The 15,670-nt window shown below is 51.4% G+C and overlaps 1 protein-coding gene across 1 annotated transcript in view; it reads right to left on the minus strand.

Annotated features, from left to right (window-relative positions):
• Positions 1-455: 455 nt before the first annotated feature.
• The window catches only part of MLC1 (modulator of VRAC current 1), a 26,121-nt gene continuing 10,906 nt past the window's right edge, over positions 456-15,670 (minus strand). The window contains exons 7-11 of the mRNA XM_004380021.1: positions 14,535-14,651; positions 7,972-8,028; positions 7,101-7,223; positions 1,072-1,239; positions 456-530 (exon numbers count right to left, since the gene is read on the minus strand). Coding sequence (XP_004380078.1) covers positions 456-530; positions 1,072-1,239; positions 7,101-7,223; positions 7,972-8,028; positions 14,535-14,651 — 540 coding nt within the window. The remainder of the gene's footprint in view (positions 531-1,071; positions 1,240-7,100; positions 7,224-7,971; positions 8,029-14,534; positions 14,652-15,670) is intronic.

The raw sequence follows: 15,670 nt of genomic DNA on the forward strand, positions 1-15,670 counted from the left end.
AGGTTGGGAGAAACTGGAGGGCTGGGCGGGGGGCTTGGGCAGACGGGGAAGTTCTGCTTTATTGTGGAATTTAAGACCCCAAACAACTAGGTGGCCTGTGCTCCCCAGGAAAACCCACACAGGGCTGAGCTCGGAGCAAGAGAAGGCAGGGCTCTGGCAGAGGTGCAGGAAGGAAGGGCTAAGGAAGGCAACTCCCCAAAGCGGGGCTGGGGAGCCTGGGTGAGCCTGACGTCCACACCCGGAGATTGGGGGATGCTCCTCATAGGGCTCACCCAGCAGCACCCACACCCCAGGTGGGGTCCCTGGACTGAGGACCGAATAAAGGACAAAGTAGCAGAAATTTGCCTATTTCAAAAATCAGCGGTCATAAGAAATTAAAACTCTGACTCGCAGCCCGGGCCGGCCCTTAAAGGGACGAGGATGGTTAGAAAGCCACGCTCCGGGCCACCGCATGGTCACTGAGCCATCTGCACCACCACGGCCCTCCAGGCCTTGTCCTTGTCAAACTCCTGCCGCGGGCTCCTGGCCACCTGCAGGGACAGTCAGGCGTCACGTCCTCAAGGGCAAAGTCATCATGTACGTTGTTTGACGAGTGACACTGAAATCATTCCACCCACGACACTCTTTCAGGAGTGGATTGCGCTTGCCTACCCAGTTTAAAAAATGTATCACATATTACTTCCTCAAGATTCTTCCAGGGTATGTTTTAAAATAGAAATGGACGAAACCGGAAGAATCTCCTGACAGAGATGTCATTCCCAAGTCAGCCAGTGCCACTTCACCGGGGCCTTCCGAGGGTCCCGGCATGGACCAGGGTTCCCCCAAATGGATGGACAGGGGCAGGGGGTGGCCCCCACTGTCCCCAATCAACTCCCTGCCGGAGGCTCCAGCCAGCAATCTGAGGGTCCCCTCCATGGACCAGGATGTCCCTGAGTGGGCAGATGGGGCAGGGGGTCCCCCCATGGTCCTCACTCTCGTACCCACTGGGGGGCCCCAGCCAGCAACCCAAGGGTCTCCAGTATGGACCAGGGTGTCCCCAAGTGGGCAGACAGAGCAGGGGTCCCCACTCACCTCCCCTGCTGGGGGCTCTGGCGGGCTGGCCTGCGTGGGGCCCCAGGGCACGCCCTGCAGCTGCCCGTGGATCTTGAAGCGCACGCACTGGACGACGGTGCCCGTGGTGAGGCAGGCTTGCAGGAGCAGCACCAGCAGCAGGAGCAGCAGGAGCACATCGTAGGATTGCTAGAGAAGACAGGGTGGTCAGGGGTGGACAGCCAATGCTTCTGCGACCCCATGCACCCGTTCCCGTGGTTGGACGTCTGGCCCCCCCAGGGAGCAGGTGGAGTTTGTTGTCAGGAAGCTCCAGGTGCACACGCTGCTGGGTCCGGGCACCCAGCCACACCCGAGTGTTCAGGAATTGGAACCCCAGTCATCCTCTCAATGAGTGAGAGTTGCAGAAAGTGATCCTGCTATAAGTTCTGATTTTCTGTGTTTAGCAGACCCAGCAGTGACCGGCAAACCCTCAGCCCTGGGGACGTGTCAGCTGCTGAAGTTCATGTCCCTCCAGCAGCCACACAGCCATTGGGAGCAGACCAGCATCCCGGGCCCACAGAGGGGGTACATGGAGGCAGGAGTGACCACACACTCAGGATACATAGCAGGGAACGCACTCGCTGACAGGTAGGGTCAGCCCTGCGGGCGGTGAGCACAGGAAAGAGGGAGGGGCTGGACAGGAGGGGGGCTGGAGAGGAGGGGGCCGGAGAGGACGCGCCAGAGAAGGAAGGGGGAAGAAGGGGACAGAGGAAGCAGGGAAAGCAAGGGTCCCCAAGGGCAGAAGTCACCAAGGGCAGAAGGAGCGAGACTATGCAAACACACCAAAGCACCCAAACCCTCCCCACCCAATATGGGTGGCCTTTCTCTGCAGGCCCAAGAAAATGCAAATTAAATATTAATACAAAAAAGAACCAGGCATCCATTCAATATCACTATCTTTAAATATGAAACAGAATGAATGCCAATTCCTCTGAAGTTAATGTGTAAATTTAATGTGATTCTAACAAAAATAGCACCTGAGCTGTTTCTGGGGCCAGGGATGTCGACCCTAAAACTCACAAACAGGCTAAAAGAACCCGACGAACCCAAAAGGAGTCCCTGGTGGTGCAAATGGTGAATGCTACCAGCTGCTAACCAAAGGGTTAGAGGTTTGAGTCCACCCAGAGGTGCCTCAGAGAAAGGCCTGGTGATTTACTTCTAAAAAATCAGCAGTTGAAAACCCTATGGAGCACAGTTCTTCTCTGACACACATGGGGTCACCATGAGCTGGAGGCGACTCCATGGCAACTGGTCTGGGTAAACCCTGAAAAAGAACAGTGAAGAGGAATCCAGTTCCTAGCCCTGCCAGTTATTGAAACATATGATAAAAACCCCATAACCAAAACAGTGTGGTACCAGCACACAGAGAGATTTGATAGGAGATGCAGAAAGTGCAGAAACAGGAAGAAATTCAGTGCCTGGCAAAGGCAGTGCTTCAGGTGACCGAGCACAGGTGGACTTTGTGGGGAGTGGCAGCTTTTGAACAGCTTACATAGTCACTGGAAAAAAGACAAGGTCGGAGCCACACCTTCCACCATGCCTTGATGCACCGCAGAAATACACAGGACCAGCGCTTCCAATGATGACTTAATATCCAGAAGCAATAAAGGGAAATATTGACAAATGTTGATAAATTTAGCCATATAAGAACAAAAACACCTTTCATGGGAGAAGCAGAATGGAAAACAGATGACAAGCTGAGGGCACTGTTTGGCATCTCTTATTACCGACAACAGGCTTGTTCCCAATGTTTGCAGAGTTCTCAAAATCCCACTGGAAAACAGGCGGAAGACATGAGCAGAGTTTGCTGGGAAAGAAATGCACATGCCCTTAAACATAGTAAAAGATCCTCAGCATCACTGTATTGAGAGAAAGGCAAGTCACAACTACCCCTGATACCCTCTCACCAACAGTACAAAAATCGAAGGGTGGTGGTACCCTCTGGGGTGGGCTGTGGAGAAACACTCTTATGCTATTGGTGGGAGTGAACACTGGACACCCTGCAGGGGAATTTGGCAATAATTAACAAAATTATAGATCCATCTACCCTCTCACCCAGCAATATGTCACCTAGATAATTACCCTAAAGAAGCACCACCCAGTTTCAACATGAAGTATGTACACAAGGCTATTTATTGAGGCATTATTGATAACTGCAGATGACAGGAAATAACCCTGGCTTCAACCATTAGGGAGTGGGTGGGGAAACTCTCACCTTGGAGTATATATGTGCAGGAATAACAACCGAATACGCAAGAGCTTGGATCCGTCTGGGTATGGAGGGAACACCAGAATATATTATTAAGTTAAAAAAAAAAAGCAAGGTACAGAATAGTGACTATAGGGTGTAGAGCCCCACTTTTTTTAAGGAGGGATGTTGGTTGCATATAAGAGGAGGGAAACCAGAGATGGGATAAAACTTCTCTGTGTTTTATATAGTTTTGACTTTTGAACCAAGTATATGTCTTATGTATTAAAAAAAAAAAAACTACTAAAAGGAAGAAATCTTCAAACTCTGAAAATGAATACCAACAGAAATCATTAAACTTAACAGTGCATCAGATCAATGGCGTACCCAACATGAGAAAGGAGTTATTTCATTGGCACCTAACTGCTTCCTTTACAAAATATATTCTAAAGACAAAAAGCATCACAAGGAAGCCTTAAAATCACACAGGAAGTGGCTGTTGGTATAATCTTGATATGGTACTTTTGAAAAATTTCATCTGCATTGTAAGAGATATGTGTAATGTAAGTCAAAGAGGTAAATATATTAAGTGTATTAGGAAACAAGATTTTTGGTGTAGTAGACAAGAGAGGCAAATATAAAATAAAAGAAGTTAAGAAAAATATCCTAAAATGTTGAAGCTGTATTGGAAATACCAATATAAACTCATGATCCTTAAATATACATATATACATATATATGTATCTCCCAGCTCTGTTGTCAGAATCGACTCGATGGCAGTGGGTTTGGTTTTTGGTTGGTCCACTGAAAGGGCCTGTAAGCAATGACATCCCAGAGGAACAAGCACACCAAGTGCCCAAATTTTGGTTTCTAAGCACCACTCTGCATTGAGGAAACCATGGCACTTCTAGGGCAGGATATTTTCAATCACCTCATATGCATGCAAAAGCTGAACAGTGAATAAGGAAGACCAAAAAAGAACTGATGCCTTTGAATTACGGTGTTGGTGAAGAATATTGAATGTACTATGGACTGCCAGAAGAACGAACAAGTCTGTCTTGGAAGAAATACAGCCAGACTGCTCCTTGGAAGTGAGGATGGTGAGACTTCGTCTTATGTACTTTGGACATGTTATCAGGGGGGACCAATCCCTAGAGAAGGGCATCATGCTTGGTAAAGTAGAGGGTCAGCAAAAATGAGGAAGACCCTCAACGAGATAGACTGACACAGTGGCTGCAACAATGGGCTCAAGCATAACAACGATCATGAGGATGGTGCAGGACCAGGCAGTGTTTCGTTTTGTTGTACACGGGGTCACTATGAGTCAGAACTGACTTGAGGGCACCTAACAACACCACAACATGCACCACTCCCCACTGAGGAAACCAGGGCACTTCGGGGGCAGGGGTAACATGAGGTGAGTCTGGGTGGTCTCAAGTGTCTGAGAGGAAGATCACAAAGGCCTACGGGGTTAGACCAGGAGCAGCTGAAATCTGGGTCTATTTGAGCATTGAAAGAATAATGGCTGCAACACTCTAAAAATACTTAAACACCCATGAGTCCTTGATGGTGATGAAAAAAAAGAGAAAGCTGTTCTTCACAAAAGAATGTCCACCAATAAATGAAGAAGAATGAGGGGACCATAAGATAACCTTGTTTCCACACACCCCTCCCCGCCATGTGGAAAACAATTCAGGCAAGGATCAGCAGGCCATGCTAGCCCACAGGTCGAAGGTACTGGGGACAAGACACCTGTGGGATGCCAGAGCGTGGCACCAGGCTACTCACTCACCACAGAAGGGAAACGTGACTCTGGGGATGCCCAGCAGCCGCACCCTGAACCAGGCCTCACACCGGCCTCCCCAGAGGTGGATGGTCAGCCCACCAGCCACTCCCCGCTGACAGGAAACATAGAGGAGAGCAGCAGGCCAAGGGCTCCCCTAGGAAGCTCCCAGGGAGGTCCAAAGTGTGGGACGACGTTCAAGACAATCGGCCTGGACTCTCCAAAAAGTCAGTGCCATGAGGTAAATGTGGGGACTATTTTGAATTAAGAGATGAAAGTGAGTTGGTAGCAAATGCAAGGTGTGATCCTTGGCTGGGCCTTGCTCCAAAATCCTCAGCCCAAGAAGCACATTTTTGGGACAATTCATGGAAATTGGATGTGGATGGGGTATTGAACGGCATCGTGTGATAGCTGTAATCACCTTAGGGATGATGATGGTATTGAGCATGAGTAGGGGACCATCCTTACTTTTAGAAAATGCCAAAACATGTAGAGGTGAAGGGTCATGTTGTCAAAGTGTCACTTTCAGATGTTTCCACAAATGACACATACGTGTTTATTCTAACAGGGCAGGGGGACTGCCCGTTTTTTATTCTGATGGGGCAGGCGTGGTCAGGCGTGAGCCACTGTTGGAGCTCAGCGTTTACTGTACTGTTCTTTCCACTTTTTTTACATTTGAATTTTTTCATCATCAACACTTTAGAAGTACTGTTTACAATGGGAACAAAAAAATGCAAGGCATCTAGGAAATAAATCTAGCTATATATACCTGAGCTTTCTGAAGAAAATTATGAAATCTTATTGAGAGACTCTAAAGAAGTTCTGTTTAGAACTATGTTCTTACACGGAAAGTCTCAAAGTCACCATGCCTTCAATTCTCCTCAAGGGGACCTATAAATTTAATGCATTCCTGACCAGAATTCCGTTATGAAACACCACGACCTGGTCTAAACTGTGAATGAATGAGAAAGGATGGAGAAAGTCTAAGGTAGCTGTGAAGAGGGAGTACCCGTGCAGGGACCTAGGCACGGCCCGGGGCCGTGGTAAGACAGGGCAGGGAAACAGAGTTCAGGAAGTAGAGCAGCAAGCAGAGGAGGAGTCCCAGAAGCTGACCTGGCCCGCCAGAAACAGGCTGGAGCACAGCTGGCCCCGCAGGTCAGTGGGAGCAGAAGGGATTGGTCAGAGAATGGCGCACAGACAACTGGTTGTCCACATACTGAAAACAAAACAAAACAAAACCGGTTGCCGTCGAGTCGATTCCAACTCACAGCGACCCTACAGGACAGAGCAGACCTGCCCATAGGGTTTCCAAGGAGCGGCTGGTGGATTTGAACTGCAGACCTTTCGGTTAGCAGCCGAGCTCTTAAGCTCTTAACCACTGCGCCAGCAGGGCTCCATTTGACACATCCAAAAACCAAAACCAAACCTGTTGCTGTCGAGTCAATTCCGACTCACAGTGACCCTGATAGGATAGGGTAGAACTGCCCCGTAGGGTTTCTAAGGAGTGGCTGGTAGATTTCAACTGTCGACCTTTCGGTTAGCAGCTAAGCTCTTAATCACTTTGCCACCAGGGCTCTGGTTGTCCACATAGAAAACGTAAAGTAGATCCTACCTCACACTGCATGTTAAGATCAGCTCCACGCAGACAAAAGACCTGTTCTTGCAAAGCCACCTTGAGGCAAGCAGGTGCTGACCTGACCCCAGCCTCTTCCATGACACATCCTAACTTCCTGGGAGGCCCTCATTCAGACATGTGCCACCACCACAGTGGTGCTGTATTTCTAGCCAAAAACACCAGATGCCATGGGGTCAACTCCAACTCACGGCAACCCCATGTGTGCCAGAGTAGAACTAGGCTCCACTGGGTTTTCAATGGCTGATTTTTTGGAAGTAGATCACCAGGCCTTTCTTCCAAGGCACCTCTGGATGGACTGAACGTCCAACCTTTCGGTTAGTAGCCAAGCACTGAACTATTTGCACCACCCAGGGACCCCAGCTTTATGTCTAGAGAGTTTTTAAATAAAACGACATAGTACATACTTTTATGGCTGGTGGGTAATCCTTAAAAATCTCCACGACCCTCATGACGCCAAACGAGAGGTACCCAGACGCTGTGAACAGCAGCGGGGACGTGATGCTGGTTATGGCGAGCAGCACCTCCACCTGGCAGGAAACAGACGAGAGCCGGCAGTAGATGGCGGGCCCGGGTCTCTGGTCGCCGTCTGCACGCAGGGGGCAGCTGCACCTCACGGGCCGTCCGATCACCCCGATCAGGGGGTTGGGGTCACTAGGGGCTGTCATCTTGGGCTTCCTCTGCCTCTGAACTCAAAACACGCTTCATGTGCGCGTCAGGGGGTTCTTGCAATTGATGGACAATTCTCCACCGGGCGGACAGTAGCACTGACAAACAACCACTCCCTTCGGGGGCTCTCACATCTGTCCGAATCTCCTGGAGCTCTTCCCAACCATAAAATGAGGCCCAGGTCTGTCGCAGAAGCTGCGACCGCACAACTCTGACCACACAGGCCAAGTGTCCGGCCCTGAGTCGCAGGGGGCCAGGGACACTCCGTTCTCAGCACCCAGGGCCACGCTCATCACCTGTCGCCGTCAGACAGCGACTGACCTTAAAGGTCTGGCTCCTCCTCCTGGGCCTGACCTCCCTCAGGTTCTTACTCATGGGTTATTCCCACGTGCATGCCAAAGTCCTCGGTTCTCCTTTTCACCAGCAGGGCAGCCAGGGTCAGGCAAGCCCCCAGAATAATCCAATGGTCTTCAGGTCTCCCCCACCCTCACCCCACCTGGCCTGTGACCCCCTTCCTGCGCTGGCCTCCCCAGCCCAACCCGCCCCAGGGCAGAAGCCCCTTTCTGTGGGACCCCAGGCCGGTCAGCAGGGACGGGGAGCTGCACTCACCAGGCGCTTGCTGGGGTACTCAGCTGTCACATGACTGGCAATGGCACTTGGGAAACACTGGGGAAAAATTAAAATTTTAGAGGTGAATTCAAGAAGTTAGACTCTGAAATCCAGCATCACAGGTAAGACGAGGCACCCTCCACCCTCATCTGCACTCCCATCACCCCCAACCTCTCCCCATCATCAGCAGTGGAGCTTCCTACCCACACCTTTTTTTGTATTTGGCATAGATATATACGTAACCATGAACAGTATATGGTATTGGTTAATGTGTTTTAAAATCACATAAAATTATGTAAAACCGTGGGGGGCAGGAGGAAGATGGGAGACAATCGAGAGCAAGACTGAGAGACGAGTGAGAACCGGCCCCCCCTTCCCACGGCTCTTGGTGTACCTCTCAATCCCTGCAGTGACCAGCGGGTCGGCTGCGATGTTTCACCTCGTGAAGCAATGCTGCAAGGAGCGTTCTTGCTCGTATCTCCTTGTGCCAGCGTGCCGTGGTCTCCTAGTGCTGCCACAACAGAACCACCACAAGTGGGTGGCTTTCGAGAACCCACACTTATTTTCTCACAGTTGGGGAGGCTGCGAGTCTGAATTCACACATGGCTCCGGGGGAGGTCCTTCTTTGTCTGTTTCAGCTTCTTGTAGCCAGCAATCCTTGATGCTCCTGGCCCTGTAGACCGTCCGTCGTCTGTCTTCCTCGTCCCCCTGAGCATGTGTCTCTGTCTATTCTGCTCTTTTCATAACTCAGAGGGGATTAGGGTTAGGACCAATCCTACCCTGGTATGACCTCATCAACGTAACAAAAGAAAGCCCCTATTTCCAAACAGGGTCATATTCACAGGTACAAGGGCTAACACTTCAATCCATGTTTGCGGGGGGGCACAATTCAATCCATAATAAAGTGCATAAGCGTTTCTTTGGGGTGTCACCCGAGTCAGACCACTGTGGGTAGAGCATCTGCATCGCTATTTTCATACCCGTGGCCGTCAGATCTATTCCAACTCAATAGCGACCCTATAGGACAGAGTAGAACTGCCCCATAGGGTTTCCAAGGAGTGGCCGCTGGATTGGAACTGCCGACCTTTCAGTGAGCGGCCGAGCTCTTAACCACTGCACCACCAGGACCCTTCTGTTTTCATGTTGTTGTTGTTAGGTGCTGTCGAGTCGGTTCTGACTCACAGCGACCCTTGAACAACAGAACGAAACACTGCCTGGTCCTGCGCCATCCTCACAATCGTTGTGCTTGAGCCCATTGTTGCAGCCACTGTGTCAATCCATCTCGTTGAGGATCTTCCTCTTTTTCACTGACCCTCTGCTTTACCAAGCATGATGTCCTCTCCAGGGACTGATCTGTCTTCATAGACCCTGACAGATGATTGGTCCAACTAGTCATCCCACCAGCATCCTTTCCATTCACATCCTCACCAACACTTTGTACAGTCAGGAATTTTTCTGTTGCCCGCTGATGAACTTGTACCTGATTAGATGGCATTTCCCTGAGCACTGGTAAGTTTCAAGTCTTCTCCTTGTTCAATGGCGGCTGATTTTCCTCTTCTGTTCATGCCCTTTTCTCACTTTTCTGGCTAGGTTGGCTTTATCTTATTGACTTGGTGTTCTTTATTCTGGATACTAATCCTTTGTCTGTTCTATGGGTTGCAAAGATCTCTCAGTTTGTCAGTTCGCTTAAACCTTCGTTTCTGACACCTTTTCAATACAGTGGTTTTTTTTTTTTTTTTTTTTTGGCTTTAACAAAGAGAAATTTATTTCCTTACAGTAAAGTAGGCTAAAAGTCCAAACTCAGGGCGTCAGCTCCAGAGGAAGGCTTTTTCTCTCTGTCGGCCTTCTTCTCTTTGGTGTTCTCCTGGACTAGGAGCTTCTCTGCACAGGGACCCCAGTCCAAAGGATGCGCTCTGCTCCCGGCACTGCTTTCTCGATGGTATGAGGTCCCTGTGTCTCACTGCTCACTTCTGTCTTTTATATCTCGAGAGATTGCCTCAGGACACAATCCAGTCTTGTAGATCAGGTCCTGCCTTACTAACACAACTGCCACCCATCCTCCCTCATTAACATCATAGAGGCAGGTTTACAACACACAGGAAAATCACACAGTACCAGGAATCATGGCCCAGCCAAATTGATACACACATTTTTGGGGGGACATAATTCAAACCATGACATTCCACCCTTTGGCCCCCAAAAAATCACATCCTTGCAACATGGAAAACATATTCGCCCCATCATATCATAGCAAAAGTCTTAACTCCAAGTCCAAAATCCAAAAATTCCTCTTCCTCTGTGAAGTCCAGAATACAAGTTATTTGCTTCCAAAGGTACAATGGCAGAACAAGCACAAGCTAGACATTTCCATTACAAATGGGAGAAATTGCAGGGAAAGAAGGCATAACAGGTACCAAGCAAGTTAGCAGAACACATTACATTAGCCGTCAAGGCTTTGAAAATAATCCTCCATTCTCTGAGACAATTTACACAATAGCCCTGCCCTCCAGACTCTAGGTGTTGGCCACAGTCTCTGGATTTTGAGTGGAGGCCCCTCAGCCCTGGGCTTCAGCTCCACCTTCCAGGCCCACTGGGACAGCAACTCCGCTCCCTTGGCTTCAGGCGCACCATTCTCCTAGTCCATCTGAGTGGTGACTCCACCCTTAGAAGCTCCAGACGCCACTGCTCCACCCTTTGAAACCCCTCTGGTCATGGCCATACCTTTTGAGACTGAGGCAGCTCGGCTTCTTGTGTCCCTTGTCTCTTCGGCTTCTGCTTCCTGTGGCCTCTCGGCCCTCAGGCCTCATGCCCACATCTGCCCTGCTGGGGCAAGTGTTCCAAAGCTCTGTAGCTCCACTGGTATAAGTGCCCGGAGACACCCCACTCCGCCAGGAAGCCTCGTGCACACAGACACTCAGCTCTCTCGTTCCGTGGGTCGGCAAGCCTACTTCCACCTATAAGTGCCCAGAGACACCCCACTCTGCCAGGAAGCCTCCTGCTCACAAGCACTCAGCTCTCTCGCTCCGTGGGTCAGCTCCAGCGCCATCTCGCACTGGTCTCCTGGTTCTGCTGCTGTTGGTTCTCTGCCTCTGCCGCTTCTCTGCTGCTGTAGGTCCTCTGCTGCTGCCAGTCCTCTCTCACTGCTGCACATCTATCCATTCACAGTTTTAAAAGTGCTTCCACATTTTAGGTATCTGTTAGAGCAGCACCCCACTCTCTCGGTACCAAATTCTGTCTTAGTTATCTAGTGCTCCTAGAACAGAAATACCACAAGTGGATGGCTTTAACAAAGAGAAATTTATTTCCTTACAGTAAAGTAGGCTAAAAGTCCAAATTCAGGGCGTCACCTCCAGGGGAAGGCTTTTTCTCTCCATCGGCCTTCTTCTCTTCGGTGTTCCCCTGGACTAGGAGCTTCTCGGCACAGGGACCCCGGTCCAAAGGACGTGCTCTGCTCCCAGCACTGCTTTCTCAATGGTATGAGGTCCCCTCAATACAGTTTTTAATTTTTATGTAGTAAAATGTGTCAGTCTTCTTCTCCACATTTTGAGATTTTCAGTCTTGTTTAAGAAAGACATGAAGCTAATCTTTTCTTTCACAGTTAGGTCTTTGATCCATCTGGAATTCAGTTTTGTGTATGGTGTGAGATAGGGATCAAATCTTATTTTGTGCCACAGGGAGAGCTTTTGTGGCTCACAATTCCCTCCCTAGCCCTCATCACGGTTGTACTTGACCGGGCTGTGAGCTCTGGGGGAACCAGGCATTGTCCACCTTGATCGCCTGTGTCCTCAGTTCTGGGTGCTGCATGAGGCTGCATGAACGTGTGCTCCTCTGGGCAACTGCAGGGAGACTGTGAAGATTCGAGAAAGTCAGAAGATGCATGCTGTCTCAGGTCACCGCCCTGAGCACTCGCTGTGAGCTCGTCCATCCTGACAGCGGCTGCCTGCCAACTTGTGCCAGACCCACCACCAACTGAAGTGCATGGAGCCACCTCCTCTACAGGTGTGAGACCAAGAGCGAGTCCTCGCAGAGAAACTTCAGTGGAAAGAAAACAACAAGGGACCAGAGTGGATTTCCCCCAAAATTCTTTCTTCAGTCAGTCAAGGACACTGGATTACAAGTGCAAAGAAGAGTGTAATAAATACCCGTCCACCCTTCACCCAAAATCACAGTTGTTAACATTTCACCACATCTGCACACTCCTCTTCCACCCTCACTCTCTCTCAGGGCTCATGACACCTTAAACACTTCGGCATATGTCTTCTAAGAACAAGACATTCTCCTGCACAGCCACAATCCAGCATATCTCGAGAAATTTGACATTGAGTCCACAGCGTTGTCTAACGTAGAGTCCACATCCAAATCCACCCCGTGTCCCAATCACATTCTTTTATAGGTGCTCCACCTGCCACATCCAAATCCACCCCGTGTCCCAATCACATTCTTTTACAGGTGCTCCACCAGCCACATCCAAATCCACCCCGTGCCCCAATCACATTCTTTTATAGGTGCTCCACCAGCCACATCCAAATCCACCCCGTGTCCCAATCACATTCTTTTACAGGTGCTCCACCAGCAAGCTCGAGCCGAGTTTCCTTGTCATGTGTGTCAGTCTCTACTCAGAGCAGCTCCTCCACCTTCTGGTGCCTCCGTGACACGGCCACGTTTGAAGAGCACAGGCCAGTGCTGTTGCAGATCACCTCTCCACGTGGGTCAGTCTGCTGCTTCTTCAGGGTCAGACGCAGGAAAATGACAGATGGGACGCTGTGTCCTTCCAGCATGGTGCCAGTGTGCTAACTGGGACTCCCGGGTTGAGGTGGTGTCTGCCAGTCCTCCGCCATTTGGGTTCCTTCTCCTTGGTGACCAATACATGATGGAGGTGTCACTCTGAGACCCTGTGAATGTTCTGTCCCCAGTGCTCGCCCTTGCCTTGTACATTTTCTGGCTGGCCTTCTCCTGTAAAGAGCTCCCACCTGCACCCCAGCCCCTTCTTCCTGTTTTTTCTTTGCTTCCTTGTTTGCGTCTTGTTTTAAGGAACTTGACCTAATTCCACATGATGCAGGCAGGGGAACTGCGACAGGAGGAGGAGATTGCTGAGGCCCGGGTCTGCCCTCCTGCCACCCTCCTGGGTTCCCCCTCCCTGGCCTCCAGGCACCCAGCCCCTCCTCCCACTGCCCAAGCCTAGCAAGGCCAGGTGAGTCCATGCTCCAAGCACTTTGAAGCTCTAAAGTTGTCCTCCACCTGCCTGCAAAGGAAAAGGAGGCCACTGGGCAGGGGTGTCAGCCCCTAGATGGTGGACCCCCCGCAGGGTGTGAGTATCCCCAGACCCTTGGACATGCAAGCAAGGTGTCGGCATTTGTTAGGGGCTCTGGTGGTGGGTGAGCAGGACAGGAAGAAGTGACAGCCTGGACAATGGGGGGTGGGCTCAAGATGGGGCAGCTTGTGCAAAGGCCCAGTGGTAGGAGAAACGAGGACAGACCATAATTTAACATAGTGTTTGTAAGCCTGGTGGTGGACATGGTGCCATGTAATGTGGTGGCTGCTGTTTGGGAGCACAGACCCAAAGGTGGATGATGGCATGGGGTGTGGCACGTGACGTGTGGAAATGCCACGTGGAGTGTCTGCAAACTGACCATGCTGAGACAGCAGGAGCCTAAGCCCAGGGAAGACACATCTCCCAACAGAAAGACTTGGGGCCAACAGCTCTGAGGGAGACTCGGCTAAGTTTGACAACATGACGTTACTTAAGTAAATTTAGGGTGACTACACAGTGATGATAGCCGCCCACATCCCGGGAGCAAGTTTAAAATCGTGGCCACTGATTAAGCATTAAGCACCTACCATGTGGTAGGTGTTGTGTTAAGCATTCACTGTGAGTATTTAGCTGTCTTAGCTACCTAGTGGCAGCTAAACAAAAAGTACCACCAGTAAGCGGCTTTAAAAGAACGGGAATTTAGTGTCTCAGTTACGGAGGCCAGGACTCTGAACTCAGGGTGTTGGCAGGGCTAGACTCTCTCTCTGTCGGTGCAGCTCAAGGGAAAGATGCTTTCTCTTTCAGCTCCTAGTAGCTGCTGGCAATCCTTGGTGCTCCTGGGCTTGTGGATTCCTCTGCCTCGTTTCATGGGGCATCCACCCCACCACCACCCCACCATGCCCTGTGTGTGCCTGCCTGTTTATAACTCAGAAGGGATTAGCCTCAGGTCCCACCCTGCTGTGGTGTGACTTCATTAACATGACAAAAGAAAACCCTATTTCCAAACAGGGTCACGTTCTTAAGTACAGGGGTTAGGATTTCCACATGACTTTTGGGGAGACACAATGACATAACTCTTTTGGGGGGACTTTGACTCATTTCCTCCTCAATTCCCAAATCCTCCCCCACCCCACCTCCGGCAGCTGCTCCATCCTCCTGGCGCTCACTTTCTGCCCACGCCTCGGAAACTGAGCTCAAAACCCAGCCTCGCCTCGGAAACTGAGCTCAAAACCCAGCCTCGGTGGGTGTGATGCGCCTGGAGCCAGGCAGATGAATGCGGCTGCGCCAGGGCCAGCCAGCACGGTATACTCACAGCCACTAAAATCCAGAAGAAGGTCACGGAGAGGTGGGGACCCAAGACCTTGTCGTCCACGTTCAGAGCGATGATTCCACCCAGGACGGCCGAGATGCCGGCAATGACCTCAATGACCTGGAGGGAGGGGTACAACAAGGGGGGTCACTGCACTGGGGTCAGCCACACTGGGGTCCACGCCCCCAGCTGTAGTACCTGTGTACCGCCGGATGCCACCTGTCCTCAGGTCCCTCAAGGGACCCGGAGGAGCCTGCCTGGTCTCACCTTACAGAGCGGGGACGGGGCTCCTCCAGATTCACCCCCGAATCCTTGTATGCAGACTTGGCCAGGCTCCCTCCCCCAAGCCAGTCATGTGGGGCGGGCAACTCTTTGTTTCTGGAGTTGTCTCCAAACATCCCAGACCCCCAGGTCCCCAGACCCAAACCCCCAGGGCCCAAGGCCCCCAAACCCCTGTATTCCCAGTCCGCCAGGCCCCCAAGCCCCCACATTTCCAGTCCCTCAGACCCCTAAGCCTCAGGACCTCAGGCCCCCTGGTTCCCAGGCATTCAGTCTCCCCGGCTCCTTGGTTCCCCAGTTCCCGGGCCTCCAGGCCCCCAGGTGAGGGTCTCTCCTGAGCCCCCACCCCATGCGGGATATGCTGCATCTGGCCGCACTGACCGCCATGGCACCCACCTGGACGGGCTCTGTGCTGAGCCCCCAGTACGTGGCGGCCAGGAGGGACTCGGATGGAGGGAGGAGCTCCCCTTCACGCCCACCCTAACCCCAAACACCCCCAGCTCTGGCTCATAACAGGGTCCTAAACCATTGCTTTCCTTTCTGTCCTTCCTGTTTCTCTAGCACGTGTTCTCTGAGTATCGCTTGTGTCCAGGGGCTCGCTAGGTGCTGGGGAAACAGGAACCCGGGCGCCACCGCTCCGTCCTCATGGGGCTCGCAGGGGACACAGCACGCACACAGGACAGGGAGGGTTTGAGAGGGACACAGGCACACAAGAAGACTCAACATGTGAGAAGCACAACCACTGAGACCCAACAGCCACACAGCCCAGTGGAGGGAGAGCTGGACGCAGACCTGAAGATGGGGCCGTCTGAGAAGTCACAGAGAGCACTGGGCAGGGATGGGGGTGGGGGAGGTCAGGG

This window comes from Trichechus manatus, unplaced genomic scaffold (assembly GCF_000243295.1).
Source record: "Trichechus manatus latirostris isolate Lorelei unplaced genomic scaffold, TriManLat1.0 scaffold00069, whole genome shotgun sequence".
Taxonomy (NCBI): domain Eukaryota; kingdom Metazoa; phylum Chordata; class Mammalia; order Sirenia; family Trichechidae; genus Trichechus; species Trichechus manatus.